The sequence below is a fragment of the Lagenorhynchus albirostris genome, chromosome 16, assembly GCF_949774975.1.
Source record: "Lagenorhynchus albirostris chromosome 16, mLagAlb1.1, whole genome shotgun sequence".
NCBI lineage: Eukaryota > Metazoa > Chordata > Mammalia > Artiodactyla > Delphinidae > Lagenorhynchus > Lagenorhynchus albirostris.
In genome coordinates, this window is record NC_083110.1 from 35,695,918 (window position 1) to 35,709,511 (window position 13,594).

Genomic DNA, 13,594 nt, shown 5'->3' on the forward strand with positions numbered 1-13,594 from the left:
AAGGGAGAAAAAAGGCTGAGGCAGGAACGGAACCCAAGTTCCCCAACGTGTTCACCCACAACACCTCAGCGGCCACTATTAACCTCACACTGTGATATAAACATGTATTTTGTGTTTATTCCTCCTGTGAAGCTGTGGGGAGAGCTTTCTCAAGGGCTGGGCCCATCTGAACTCTCATCAGGCCCTTCCCCTGGGTACACAAGTGCTCCCTCCACACTTTCCAAGAAGGAAGGTGTAGACAGAAACTCAGCAGCCTGAACACACTAGTTCACTGGTGGGAGTGGAGGAGGGTGAGGTTTTGCCTGATCTTTGGACTCCATAGAAATCACATTACTGCTGTAATTAGGAATCTCATATAAAGAAACAAATGCTTCCTGGAAGAATAAATAGGCAATGAAGTACCCCAAAATATAGATTCATTCACTCAGATATCGAGTATTTATTGAGCACCTACTATGTTCCAGGTGCTGTTCTAAATGCTGGGTACACAGCGTCACATAATAAAACACAAAACTCACATTCTCATTGGGGGAAGACAAACATCAAAAAGTAAGTAAATGGCAGGTAAATTCAATGAAAAAAATAATTCAAGGAAGAGGGAAGACGGTATCAAGAGGAAAAGGAGTTCCATTTTTTAATGAGTTGGTGAGGGAAGGCTTTTGGGGGCAAAAGTGCCCCAAGTGTTCCCACACAACACTTCACATCTTAGGGTATTCCTGGAGCCTTTCTGCCTCCCAAGACTCCCAAGGAGAAGGATGTTCTTAAAGCTGCTCATAGATGCTGTCTAGACACATCTAGACCAGCAAGACCCATGGTTCCCCTCCCCCAGGGCCCAGCTGCTGAGCAACCAGCCAAGGAAACCCACTTCCCAAGCCTCCAAAAAGGCTTCTTCAGAGCTGGGTGGCATCCACTGAGATTCCCTTTGTGAGAAGCAAAGGAAAACGTTTAAAGCATAAGGCTCTCACCCTGCTATACCGCTGAGAACGTGCTTGGCCAGGATCCACCAGCAGTCTAGGAAAGAAGCACTATGATACCCATCTTACAGATCAGGAAAACCAAGGCTCTGAAGGGCACCCATAGCTTGTCCAGGATGCAGTAAGCAATGGAGCAGGGACTTGAATGTCATTCTTTTCTGGTGCTTGAGTCTGTGCTCACAACCACCCGAATGTGGCCTCTCAAGGAGGTGCCAGGCGTCGCTTGGCAAGGGAAGAGGGGCCATCTCTGGCCAATGAGCAGACAGAGCTCTCATCCCGGCTGGAGATGGCTTCAGCCCGAGTGCCAGCCACAGCTGCCAGAGGGCTTCCCTGGCTACCCCCACCCCTCCCCTCCCCTGCCTTCCACTCCTCCCCATGCTTTCCCTGTCTTCTGGTCAGACACACTGACACTCCAGGTCCCTGAGAACACTCCTAGGAGCAGAAGATGCTACACGCAGGCTCCAGGCATATAGAATTGCTCTCAGGGCCTATGGCTTTCCAGCCAGTGCTGAAGTGACTGGGACCAGAAGGAAGTTAGCTATGATGTTCTCTCTTCACAGCAAAGGCATTTCTATACCTGGCAACGTTCTGCACCTTGACTAGGATGGTGGTTATGCCAGTGCATACATGTGTCAAAACCCATTAAACAGTACACGTCTAATAAGTGTATTTTATTGCATGCCGATTATGCCTCAACATGGTTCATTTCAAAAAATGAAGGAACTCTCCTGACATTGCTGGATCCTATTAGGAAAGAGCCCTGCTCTCCCTGATGGGAGGGTAGGAGATGGTTCAACTGAAACAACGAAAAGGACGTAATATTTCATTTCACTGGGTGTCGCGGGCAGGATCAGGATCCCACTTGGGCCAACAGTCCTCCCAGATATTTGGGGCCCCGTCTTGTGGGTGCCCTTCCTGGAATTCTAGTATTTAACAACAAAACCTGTTCCCTCTTGTATCCTGGGGCTGCAGAGGTCTGGAAAAGCAGGGTCAGCAGGAGAGGGATGTCGACAGGGCCACATTTGTCTTCCAAGGGGGCACTGTGGCACGACATGGGAAGAGGGAGGTGTAGGCCTGGCCAAGTTCTTGCTGTGGCGGCTCCCTTGGGCCCCAGCTGCACAATGGGCCATGCGTGGGGGCCAGGGCAGCCTCGCCTTCCTGTCCTTCATCCACGCCTGCATCAGGCATCTCCTCATGTCCTCAGACGCACCATGGAATCTGATGGAAGGGTGAGGGAACTTCAGCGTTACTGAACTTTAATCTTCCAGCAAGTGCTACAATTTACGTGCCCCAAAGTACAGTCGCTTTATAATTAGATCGGAGAACAAACACAAAACACTCATCCCGGTAAAGTTGTTGTCGAACTTCTTGGTAGGTTTCCTAGCAATTAAACTCACTTGTTCATTTCATCTGGAAAAAGTATTTATTACTTCAATTTAAACTAATGCCATAATGATAGGATGTGTGTTTTTTTTAATAGATCTTTATTGGAGTATAATTGCTTCACAATACTGTGTTAGTTTCTGTTGTACAACAAAGTGAATCAGCCATATGCATACACATGTCCCCATATCCCCTCCCTCTTGAGCCTCCCTCCCACCCTCCCTATCCCACGTCTCTAGGTCATCGCAAAGCACCGAGCTGATCTCCCTGTGCTATGCTGCTGCTTCCCACTAGCTAACTATTTTACGTTCGGTAGTGTATATATGTCAATGCTACTCTCACTTCACCCCAGCTTCCCCCTCCCACCCCATGTCCTCAAGCCCATTCTCTGTGTCTACATCTTTATTCCTGCCCTGCAACTAGGTTCATCAGTACCATCTTTTTTTTTTTTTTTTTTTTTGAGAACGCTCACCATCGCAGTTCAGTCATCTGACTTCCTATGCCGGGGGCAAGAAAGGAGATTTCGTTGGCACAAAGCGTTGGTTAAAATAGCATTTGTCCAGTAATTCTCTTTCTCCCAGGGAGTTTCATGTCAGGAGGACTCGAGGGTGAGGACCAACAGCCGACAGATGTTTGCCACGAGAAACTGTCAGGCTGTCCAGCTGAGAAGGTGCAATGGCTCACCAGAGCTACCTGGGACCGCGCAGTGAGCCTGCAGCGACGCCCAGCAGCTCAGCCCTGCTGCCAGGGAGGCCTGGAGTGTCCCCTGCAGGTGAGAGAGCTGACCCTTCCACAAGCACCAAGAATATAACTAAGATGTGTTCTGGGCCACAGCAGAGATGAACCAGCTCAGAGGCTAAGGGAGAACGGGCAGTAAAGGGGCCACCACGGGGTGCAGTTCCTGAGCAAGGAAATCTTCCTGAGTACTCAGCATGTGCTAGGCGCTGTGCTAAGCTCTTGGCGTGTATTAATGCATTTAACCCACACATCAAGCACACTGGGCGGAAATGATTATTTATCCCCATTTGACAAATAAGGAAACTGTTGCACAGAGAGGTTGAGTGACTTCTCTAATGTCACACAGCTATAGAGACAGAGCCGGGATTCAACTGAAGCAGACTGCTCCTGAGTCCTTGCTCCTAACCATTATACTCAAGAGTAATCCTGAGGAGGGGCAAACAGCCAAAGCTCTTTTGCCAAAGACTCTACCAAGCCCTGAGCCCACACCCAGCCATGAGAGGGAATACTGACCACTGCCACTCCTGGTTCCCACACATGATTTGTTACTATCATATTGACCACTTGCCATGTACCAGGAACTCTGCTGGGGGTTTTACTCTGTAGCTCAGAAATTACCATCCCTGCTCCTTAGGTGAGAAAGCAGAAGCTCAGAGAAGTCACCATGGGCAGTCAGTAGGAGGGAGGGATGGCAACCTCCACTTTTTTATTTACTTACTTATTTTTTGTACTTGAAACAAAACTTAAAAGATATTTTTAAAATATGCAGTAAGAAATATATCTCCCATCCCCGTCCCAAGTCATTGTGTTTCCCTCCCTAACACAGCACTCCTTTATGACTGTATATGTACTCAGATACACACACGTGTGAGCTTGCCTTGACCCAGAGCAATACTGACACCACTGTTCTCACTTTGCTATTGTGAGCTAACAGTACCATGTGTTGGAACTATGGCTTCTTAATACATAAAGAACCATAGTTTTCCATTATATATATGTATCATAATATACTTAACCATTAAGGTTGTTGGAATGTCTGCAGTTACCAACAATGCTACAATAAATCCTTGTGCATTAAGAAGAGTCTACCTGAGGTGTTTGTTCCCCACAGCTTTGCCATGAGAACCAAGAGGCTGTGAGCAGAGCTGTGATACCCGGGCTTTGGGAATCAGACCTGGCCAACCCCCCTACTCACCAGCCATATGACCTAGAGCACATCCCTTTACTTCTCTGAGCCACAGTTTCCTCATATGTAAAATAAAGATAGTATACACCCACCTGGAAAGGTTGCCATAAGGATGATGTGAGCTGGACCTCAGTGCCCTGCTCAGAGTGACAGCTGGAGAGACGTGCGCTGTTACTCACTGATACCTGGGCCACCTGGGTTACTTGGGAAGTTCAGGCCTTGCCCCTGGCTTGGACTCTGGGTCTGGGATTTGTCCTCAGTCAGACCACAGCTCTTCTCTGTGCGTTAGTTTCTTCCCTTTCGTAGACAGCCAATGAGTCCGGACACAGGCAACTGAAGAACCAGAGCCCTCTAGAGATGGAGACCCCATGTCTATCCTCAGGTCTCAGGACTAGGCGTGAAGAATAGGACCCGAAGGCACGACCTGAGGTAGTGAGCTATGGCTCCCAAGGATTTCTGGGGACTCTGAGCTCATCAGTGAGGCCTCTAAGGCCTGCCTGGCCCAGAGCTCCAGCCTCACCCATGGCCACTGCCCACAGCCCAGCCATACGATCTCTCCCCTCTCCACTGCCCCCAGGCCTTCCAGCATGCTTTTCCCTCTGCCTGGGACACACTTCCTCCCCTCCTCCCCCAGTGCCCTCTGCTTGCCTATCTCCTACTAGTCCTTTAGACCCTTGCTTACATGCCACCTCTTCCTGGAAGCCCTCCCAAGCCACCATGCCACAGGCTGTGCAATCACCACCAAGAATAAGATCGGCTCCGTGGCCAGAGCAGAGCAGAGCAGTGTCAGCAAGGAATGTCAGGCCATGGCTGCAGGGAGAGATGGTCTAGCATTGGGATCCAGGCACACCCAGGGGCAGGGCCTAGCTATGGATATCCAGGCAGGAGGACAACATTTGTTCTCAGTGCAGAGAGTGAGGTTTCAGCAGGAGAATATCTTTATGCCACTTGGATAGGGAAGGACCTCTTAAATGAGACAGGAAACAGAGCTACTTGTCTAAAAGATAAATAAATTTGAAAACAATACAATATAGAACTTCTGTGAATTAAGACAACTAACTGAAAGAAGGTATTTAACATCCCTAACTTACAAAAGAAAAGGCTCAGTCTTAAAAATAGGCAAAAATTAAAAACTACATACAGGTGTTCAGAAGAGCAAACAAAAATAGTGCATAAAGATATGAAAAGATTCTCAACCTCATCTTTTATCACAGCACTATAGATTAAAATCACAGCAAGATACCATTTCACATGAAAATCTTAAAAGTAAAAACAGTACCAGGTGTTGGTGAAGTTGGGGAGCTTTGAGAACGCTCATACATTGCAGAGAGCAGTGAAAACAGATAGAAATTCTTTGGAAAGCAATTTGGAATGATATACTAAAGTGAAACATGCATACCCAATAGTCCAGCAATTCTGCTCCTTTGAGATAGACCCTTAAAAAATTCTTGCACACGAACACCAATAATCTTATCAGTATTATTTGTAATAGCAAAAACCTGGAAACAAATGCCCATAGTAACACAATGGATAATAAATCAGGTGATACTTTGCAGCAGTAAAAATGATCAAATATACCCATCTGCATCAAGTGAACAGATCTCAAAAACCTAATATTGAATAAAAAAGAAAGCAATCATGAAAGTGTACAGCAGAGTTACTCCAGATATTTAAGGTTCACAAAGAGGCCAAACTACGGAATATGTATCTTAGGATCCATACTTGCATGATAAACTATAAAGAAAAGCAAGGAACTGGTTAGAACACAATCAAGATAGTGTTTATGTCCGCTAGGTAGGAGACGACACGATATGAGCTGGACACACAAGGGCTCCTACACAGTTTTAAACTGGTCTGGGTTCATGGGAGTTCACTTTATCACCATTCTTTTAACTTGACATATACATTGTAAACATGTGCAACTTTTAAACTTTTTAAAATAATTTTAAAACAAGCACGAATAGGAAATGGCCACACATTTAGAGCTTTAAGCTTTTGTTCCTGTGGAATCCCAGCTCCCAACCCCATTCCAGGCCTGCAAGCTGGCCCAGAGGCCAAGAGGGACCACCACACCCCAGAGATGCTGTGGAGGAAAGAGCCCTGGGGTCCTGACTTCACATCCCAGCCCTGTGCAACTTCAGCCAAGATACTCCACCCATCTGTTTCTTCATGTAAAAAGAGTACCTAGCAAAATAGTTGTGCATGGTAGGGACTCAGTGAATATTTGCTGAACGAATGAGTCAGAGATTTCTAAGATCCCAGTCATACGCCCCTCATCCAGATGTGTTCATCAGGGAGAAACTGTGCCTTCAGCTCCTAGCACATCCTCCTCAAGACACACACGAATATCCCAGAATTTGAAGTGGCAAGTCAGAAAGTTATCTCTTCTGTTCACTCCAAACTTTTGGTATTTTAATGTTACAGATTTTCTCTCCCAAATGCCAGCTTCTCTTTCATTTTTCCTTTCGCTGTCACAACAAGCACACAAGTATTTTTGATGGAATTTTACCAAATGGCACATCTTGCATTTTGTAAACCTTAAATACACAAACTCCTCTCCCACCACTCTGCCAAACTCTCTCTTAGAACGTGTTTTTGTCTCTCTGACCCTTGACTCTTGACTCAGATGCCCAGTCCTCAGGCTCCATCCAGGGAAGGACATGCCTTTGTTTAAAGGGAGGCTGAGGGGCAAATGAGGAAGGATCAGTCCTCACCTTGCAAGAGTGGGATCTTACATATGACATTCATTAGCAAGTGACTGACTGGACAAAGCTAGGGCATGCCAAGTCCATTCCACACACCCCATCCTTGGCATTAACTCTGTCTGGCTGGGGCTAGGAGAAGAAGGTTGGAGCCTAGCAAGCCCCGGATTACAGAAATAGGATGGTGCCTTGGCTAAGTGCATGGGCATCGAAGTCAGAAAGAATCTCTCTGAGCCTCACATTCCTCATCCGTAAAATGCAGCAATAATTCCACCTCAGAGAGTAATTAAATGGCTTTAATCAAATAATACATGTAAAGATACTTGCAGATCAGCATCAAAAAAAAAAAAAAGTCACTATATCCCCAAACCACTTCTGTTTGACTTTGGAAGGAAAGAAACAGTCTTTACACTCAATTTGCTTTCTAATTGGGCTCACTGCAGCTAGTGTTGCAGTGATCGGGTGGAGGAAGGGCCCTGAGGAGTTGTGGAGGCACCATTTGTCTTGGGCATATCAGCAATGTAAATCCACCCACGGCCCTCGGAGAGGCCAATGCCAGCCCAGCTGAGGGAGCATCCACACCCCGAATTCTTGGGGCTGCATCAAATAGCACGTGGGCTTCTACCGCCTTGGCTCATCTAACATGTTAAAAATGGGCCAGGGGTTGGGCTGTGCCTGAGGGGCATGGCCAAAACAAGTAACAGTGGTGAACGTTTTATAGAGAATGTTTGGGGTAGAAACCCTGCCTCAAAGGTTGTCAAATCAGGGGGCCAATGACCAGGGAAGGCAAAGCCAGGAAGTTCTGCATAGTACCCAATGAAAGGGCACTGGCGGGCTTCCCTGGTGGCGCAGTGGTTAAGAATCCGCCTGCCAATGCAGGGGACATGGGTTCGAGCCTCGGTCCGGAAAGATCCCACACGCCGCGGAGCAACTAAGCCTGTGCGCCACAACTACTGAGCCCGCGTGCCTAGAGCCCGTGCTCCGCAACAAGAGAAGCTACTGCAGTGAGAAGCTCGCGCACCGCAACGAAGAGTAGCCCCCGCTCACCGCAACTAGAACAAGCCCGCGCGCAGCAACAAGACCCAACGCAGCCAAAAATAAATAAATAAAATAAATTTATATTAAAAAAAAAAAAAGAGCACTGGCCTCCAGAAAGGCTAACGCCAAATGGATCAGCACCTTGGACAGCGACAGCCAAATGTAAGGCAGCTCTGAAATGCCCGATTCTCCCCTACCTTCCAGATCAGAATCTGCAAACAGGGCAGGATGTTGCCAGCCCGTCCCCGCAAACATGATGCTTCATGGAGCAATCACAGTGCTTTTATTGCTGAGCCTACATGCTTCCTCAGAATCCTTCCCAACACAGCATTCAAGGCTCAACCAATTGCTTGCGGTGGTCCACCAGAGGAAAGCTATTGGGTACCCTGTGTCTTTATAGCATTACTACTAATAAAGGCCAGTTTAGTTGAAAACTCACTTCAACCCTACCAAAGGTAGCAAAGGTCTCCGTGTCAGAAAAGAGGGGCACACCTTTTGGTTTGATTGGAGGGTCTGGGTGGGAGAGGAGAGGGGCAGAGGAGTGTGCCTACAGAACGAAACATCTGTTTCCTAGCTCACCTCCCCTACCTCAGAGGTCAGACTATTCAGTGTCCCTGTCTTTCCCCCCATTTCTCCTTTGTCTTGTGGGAAAATTGTTTGAAAAGTCCATGTCCGCATAAACGAGTTGGTTCATTCACACAGTGACAATTTCTTAGGGCCTACTGTGTGCCAGCCACCATGCTAAGCAGCAGAGACATAGCAGGGAGCACATGGCCCACTGTCTTGGAGCTTAGAGCCCGGGTGGGAGTAACTGCTCATCAAGGATTAGCCCTCATGAGTGTGTTGCAACAAGCTGAGAGCAGGCTGAAGGAAGGAGACGTGTGTCTGTGAGAGCATGTAACCAAGGAACCAGCTCTATGGGAAAGGGAGGAGTCTGCAGACAGGTGGCGATCAGGCGCCCTTCCTCGGGGACTTGATCCTTGAGCCAAGTGGGGGTAAGGGATGTAAGAAGAAGAAAACACAGCATTTGAGCGAGTGCCATTAGGTGTCATTTGGTCTTCAAGAATTACAGGAGCCCAGATGGGATAGGCAGGCTGGAGAGCTGATAACTGCTTCCTATGGCTGAGGTTCCCACCAAAGCCACCTTAAGGGCTTAGGAAGAACCAAGGCTTGAAGAGTTTCTATAGGTCAGAGCAAAAGGAGAGCAAAGAAACCAGGAGCAGTGAGGTGGGAAGGGTCTACAGACACTGGACCTTCAGCCCTGGCAGTGTCCACACCTCCCTACAGGATGCAGCCTCAGAGCAGACCCAAGGTCGGGGGTTGAACCACCAACACAAAGGGTTGTCAGGGGAAGGCTGGGCCACTAAGAGGTGCTATGACATGGTCTCAAACGCCTTCCCAGAGTCAGGGATTGAGCAGGGTTGGAAGGAGAGACCAAGTCCTGGACAGAGTCCAGTTCAAGCGCCCGGAGCCTCCGGCTGCCCTTCTCCCCATCACCACCTCATCTTAATTTCAGCACAGTGACTCTCTGCTCTTTCAGTTCCTTCTGGAAGACTCTAAACAGCATATTTGCTCAAGAGCTGAGGACAACATTCTGGTCTTAGAGAAGCAGAGTATTTAGGCAAAGGCAAACATATGCTGGTTTCTCTTCTTAGTTACATCCTTGGCAAAGGAATTATTTCACCAAGAGAGAAAAACAGGACTTTCGAGGGTCCACCCCATTCTACCCTGGTCCCAGCTATGCAGCTGCTGACCGTCACCAGTCCCCCACACCCTTTAAAGACACGTAATGTGGGTGGCTGTGGCTATAAAAGGGTAGCATGGGGATCTTTGTGAGGGAACTGCTCTGCATCTGACTGTGGTGGTCACATGAATCCACATGTGATAAAATCGCACAGAAGTGAATACACACACCCAAGTGCATGTCAACTGGTGAATATGAGCGAAGCCTATGGATTGTGTCAAGGTCAAATCCCACTTGTGACATGGTATGACAGGCGAGATGCTGGAGCACACAGAATCTCTGAATTGTTTCTCATAATCGCATGTGAATCTCAGTTAACTCAAAATAAAAAGGTTTTTTTTAGAAAAACGCATAAGGTGGAAACCATTTTATCTTGGGACTAGAAATGGTCTGTTTTCACAAAGCAGTCATAGAAAACCTAAAGCTATTTCCTCAAAGCCCACTGTTCTAGTTTCCTCACAAGCAAATTATGATTTTTTTTTCATATGGGAGGCCTTCAAAGAAGCCATGACCAGCCATGCCCAGTGTCCCCAGACCCACACAACCCCAGCCTGGCTCCATGACATTCGGGGTGTCCCTCCCCCTGACCTTTGCCCCAGCCAGAAACCCTGAAACTGAGGGCAGATCAGGGCAGAGGGAGATAAGGAGCTGGGAAGGCTGGGAGAGCGGCCAGTGAGAGGCGAACACTTTGCAGAGGAGGCTTCCAGGAGGACCCATGCTGGCCAGCCTCCACCACTGCCTGCGTGCAGCCCTTCAGATCCCTGCCAGTGGTTTATTAATATTTTATTGAAAACCCTTAAGATGATTCCAACTTCAGCTGTCATGATAAGGTGTTGTTGCTAGGCAACTTTAGCTCCTGTCTACAGATCTGTTTTCAGAGTTCTTCCCCCACTCACAAAGCTCGAGGTTCAGTCCTACCACCCAGAGACCCACCTGGCTCAGACCACCAACCGCTGTCCACACCCAGCCCACTCCAAAGCGCTCAGCCTCCACGAGCGATGGTCCAGCTCGCAGGTCTCCCAGTGCCTGGCCATGCCCCCACCAGAGCCCCAGAGCACCCCCTACCCCCAACTCACCATACTCGCTGTCGTAGAACATGACGAACTTCTGCCAGCGCAGCTCTGTCACCAGCCTGAGCATGACATCATTGAGGCGCACGGGAGGTCTGGAGGCCAGCGTGTAGGCCTCGCCGTCAGGGCTGGGGTTCAAATGGCAGGCGGTACGCGGAGACCCCCCTGGGTTGCGCTGGACAAAGAGGTGTGGGATGTGCATCGCATCTGTGAGGGACTGCAGGGCGTTGGCAGACGCACAACCGGTGGATGTGACCAAGGCCAAAATCCCCTGGGTCATGAGGTCACAGGCTGGAAAGAGAGGGGAGAGAGAGGGTGGGGTCAGCATAGGGGTGATGCTGCCCTGGCTTCAACTGGCACAGCTCATGCCAGGCAGCTCATTCCCAGGGTTCCAAGAAACACTGCCTCCCTCCAGGGACCAAGAACCCATGTCAGGCCAGGCCAGGCCAGAGGCTCTCACAGGCACAGTCTATGATGCCCTAGTGATGCTGCCAGCTAGATGTTCTTGTGTCCATTCAACAGATGAGAAAACAGAGGTCAGGAGAGGCAAAATCATTTGTCCTAGGCTACTCAAGCAGGGAGAGTAGAACAGGGACACAACCCACATCCGCCTGAGACAGCCATCAGTGCTACTAAATTAGCCATCCTGTTTCCCACTTGGGCTGTGAGCTCATTTTGTTGACCCATGTATTCCCAAGGCCACGCCACAGGCCAAGAATACACTGTGTACTCTACAATTGTTGGCTGAACTGAACTGATTGGGGCTGAGGGGAACGAATAACATCAGAAAGGGCTTCCCTGGTGGCGCAGTGGTTGAGAGTCCGCCTGCCGATGCAGGGGACACGGGTTCGTGCCCCGGTGCGGGAAGATCCCACATGCCGCGGAGCGGCTAGGCCCGTGAGCCACGGCCACTGGGCCTGCGCGTCCGGAGCCTGTGCTCCGCAACGGGAGAGGCCACGACGGTGAGAGGCCCGCGTACTGAAAAAATAAATAAATAAATAACATCGGAAAGCCAGGGAGAAACTTACCCCGGAGGATCCAGATTGTAGGCAAAACCCCCCAGGAACCCTAGGTCTTCTGGCCAAGTCCATTTGATTCGTATCATAAAAATACTAGGTCAAACCCCAGAGGAAGCATTTGGTTCCAGAAGCCCAGGATTATTCAAAAGCCACTTGACAATAACAAAGGAAGATGCTCGTGCAGCAGCTGGGGCGCTGACTGCAGGTGTGTAGGAGGAACGTGACCAGGTGCCAGCAGCTATTTCTAGGGTAGCTGCGCTCAGGGATCACCTTTTGAAGTCATCCAGCAACCATGAGTTCCAGGAACCCCTTTTAGCCATACACTTAGACCTTTTTGGAACATCAGACCACTTAACAGAAAGATGCACCTCCCAACACTGCAACCCACTGCACCAGTTTTGAAGCAAACACTTATTAATAATGCTTTATGTGATGGCAGGAATGTGGGGAAGCAGATGCGGTTTCAAAACACAGCCTGTGAATGTCAGCAGGCCGTCTGCTGCAGACTTTGTTTTTTTTTCTTTAACATCTTTATTGGAGTATAATTGCTTTACAATGGTGTGTTAGTTTCTGCTTGATAACAAAGTGAATCAGATGGACCTAGAGTCTGAGGGCAGACTTTTGAACAACTTTGACAATACGGTTCTTTCGGTTGAAAGCACCTGGGTTTATGTAATGCCTCCGACCAGGCTGGGAGGAGGAGATGGAGACCAGGGAGAGGAAATCCAAGGAGCAAGGTAGTAGGAGGCTGGAAAGGTGCGGGAAGAGGAAGACACCTCCAAGCTTTCAAATACCAAAGGCCAGCTGCTCCCCACGCACGGACACTCACCTTGCACGTTCATGGGCTTCGGTAGGAGGACAACTCAAATGCCCACAACTCTCCCGGCTGAACCCTCTGCCTCCAAACACAAGGCAGGAGGAGGGGGTGGTTAAACAAGAGATTCTCTGCAGTCTCTCTTGAAGATCATGCAGCCACCTAAATGCTCTGGCCCCTCGCATTCAGGTTCCATGCGGCCAAGTTCACTCCTGAATTGAAATCCAATCATGTCATGCTACTGCTTAAAGCCCTTTGGTGGCTCCCAAGACCGTTGCGGACAGAGTCAAACTCCTTGGGGCAGTCTTGCAGGCTCCCCAGTGCCTGCAGCCTCAGGTTCCTCACACGCCACCGCCCGCTCTGTTACAGACCATGGCCCACCTTTCGGCCCCTGGAACCCATCACATTTCCTGTGGCCTCCTGAACCTTCACACCCACTCTCGCTTCAAGACTCAGACTCTACAACCCCAGACTAAGGACCCTTTGTCAAGTGCTTCATCTGCATCCCACACTTCCCCTATTAGGACACTGCACTGCGTGTATAACTGTCTCTCTCTCCCACTTCACCTCAAGCTCCAAGGGGACAAAGGCCATGCCCATTCTGCTCACCATCCTTTTCCAGACAAACAGTGTGTCTGGCACACAGCACTCAGTAAAGACCGATACAATAGTACCGTAAGCCTTGACATTTTCACGCCCTCTGCTCAATAATGCCACTTTGGGCATCCATCCAAGCTGTAAAAATGGCTTCAGGTCCAAAAACATTCAGAGGATACTTATCCAGACTCTTGATATATTTATTGCTAACGATCTAAAAGATGCAAAGAGGTGAGTGACATAAAAGTGTTCCATTTGTTGAAAGCACACACAGCCTTTAAAACCATTTATGAAGATACGACAGATGGGAAAGTGCCTATCATAAAATA

General features: G+C 48.8%; 1 protein-coding gene across 2 annotated transcripts in view; it reads right to left on the reverse strand.

Moving 5' to 3' along the window:
- Window positions 1-13,594, reverse strand: part of GRID1 (glutamate ionotropic receptor delta type subunit 1) — a 666,177-nt gene that overhangs the window by 524,808 nt on the left and 127,775 nt on the right. For both annotated transcript variants that reach the window (XM_060125913.1, XM_060125914.1), the window contains exon 3: window positions 10,842-11,126. In XM_060125913.1, the coding sequence (XP_059981896.1) occupies window positions 10,842-11,126 (285 nt within the window). The remainder of the gene's footprint in view (window positions 1-10,841; window positions 11,127-13,594) is intronic.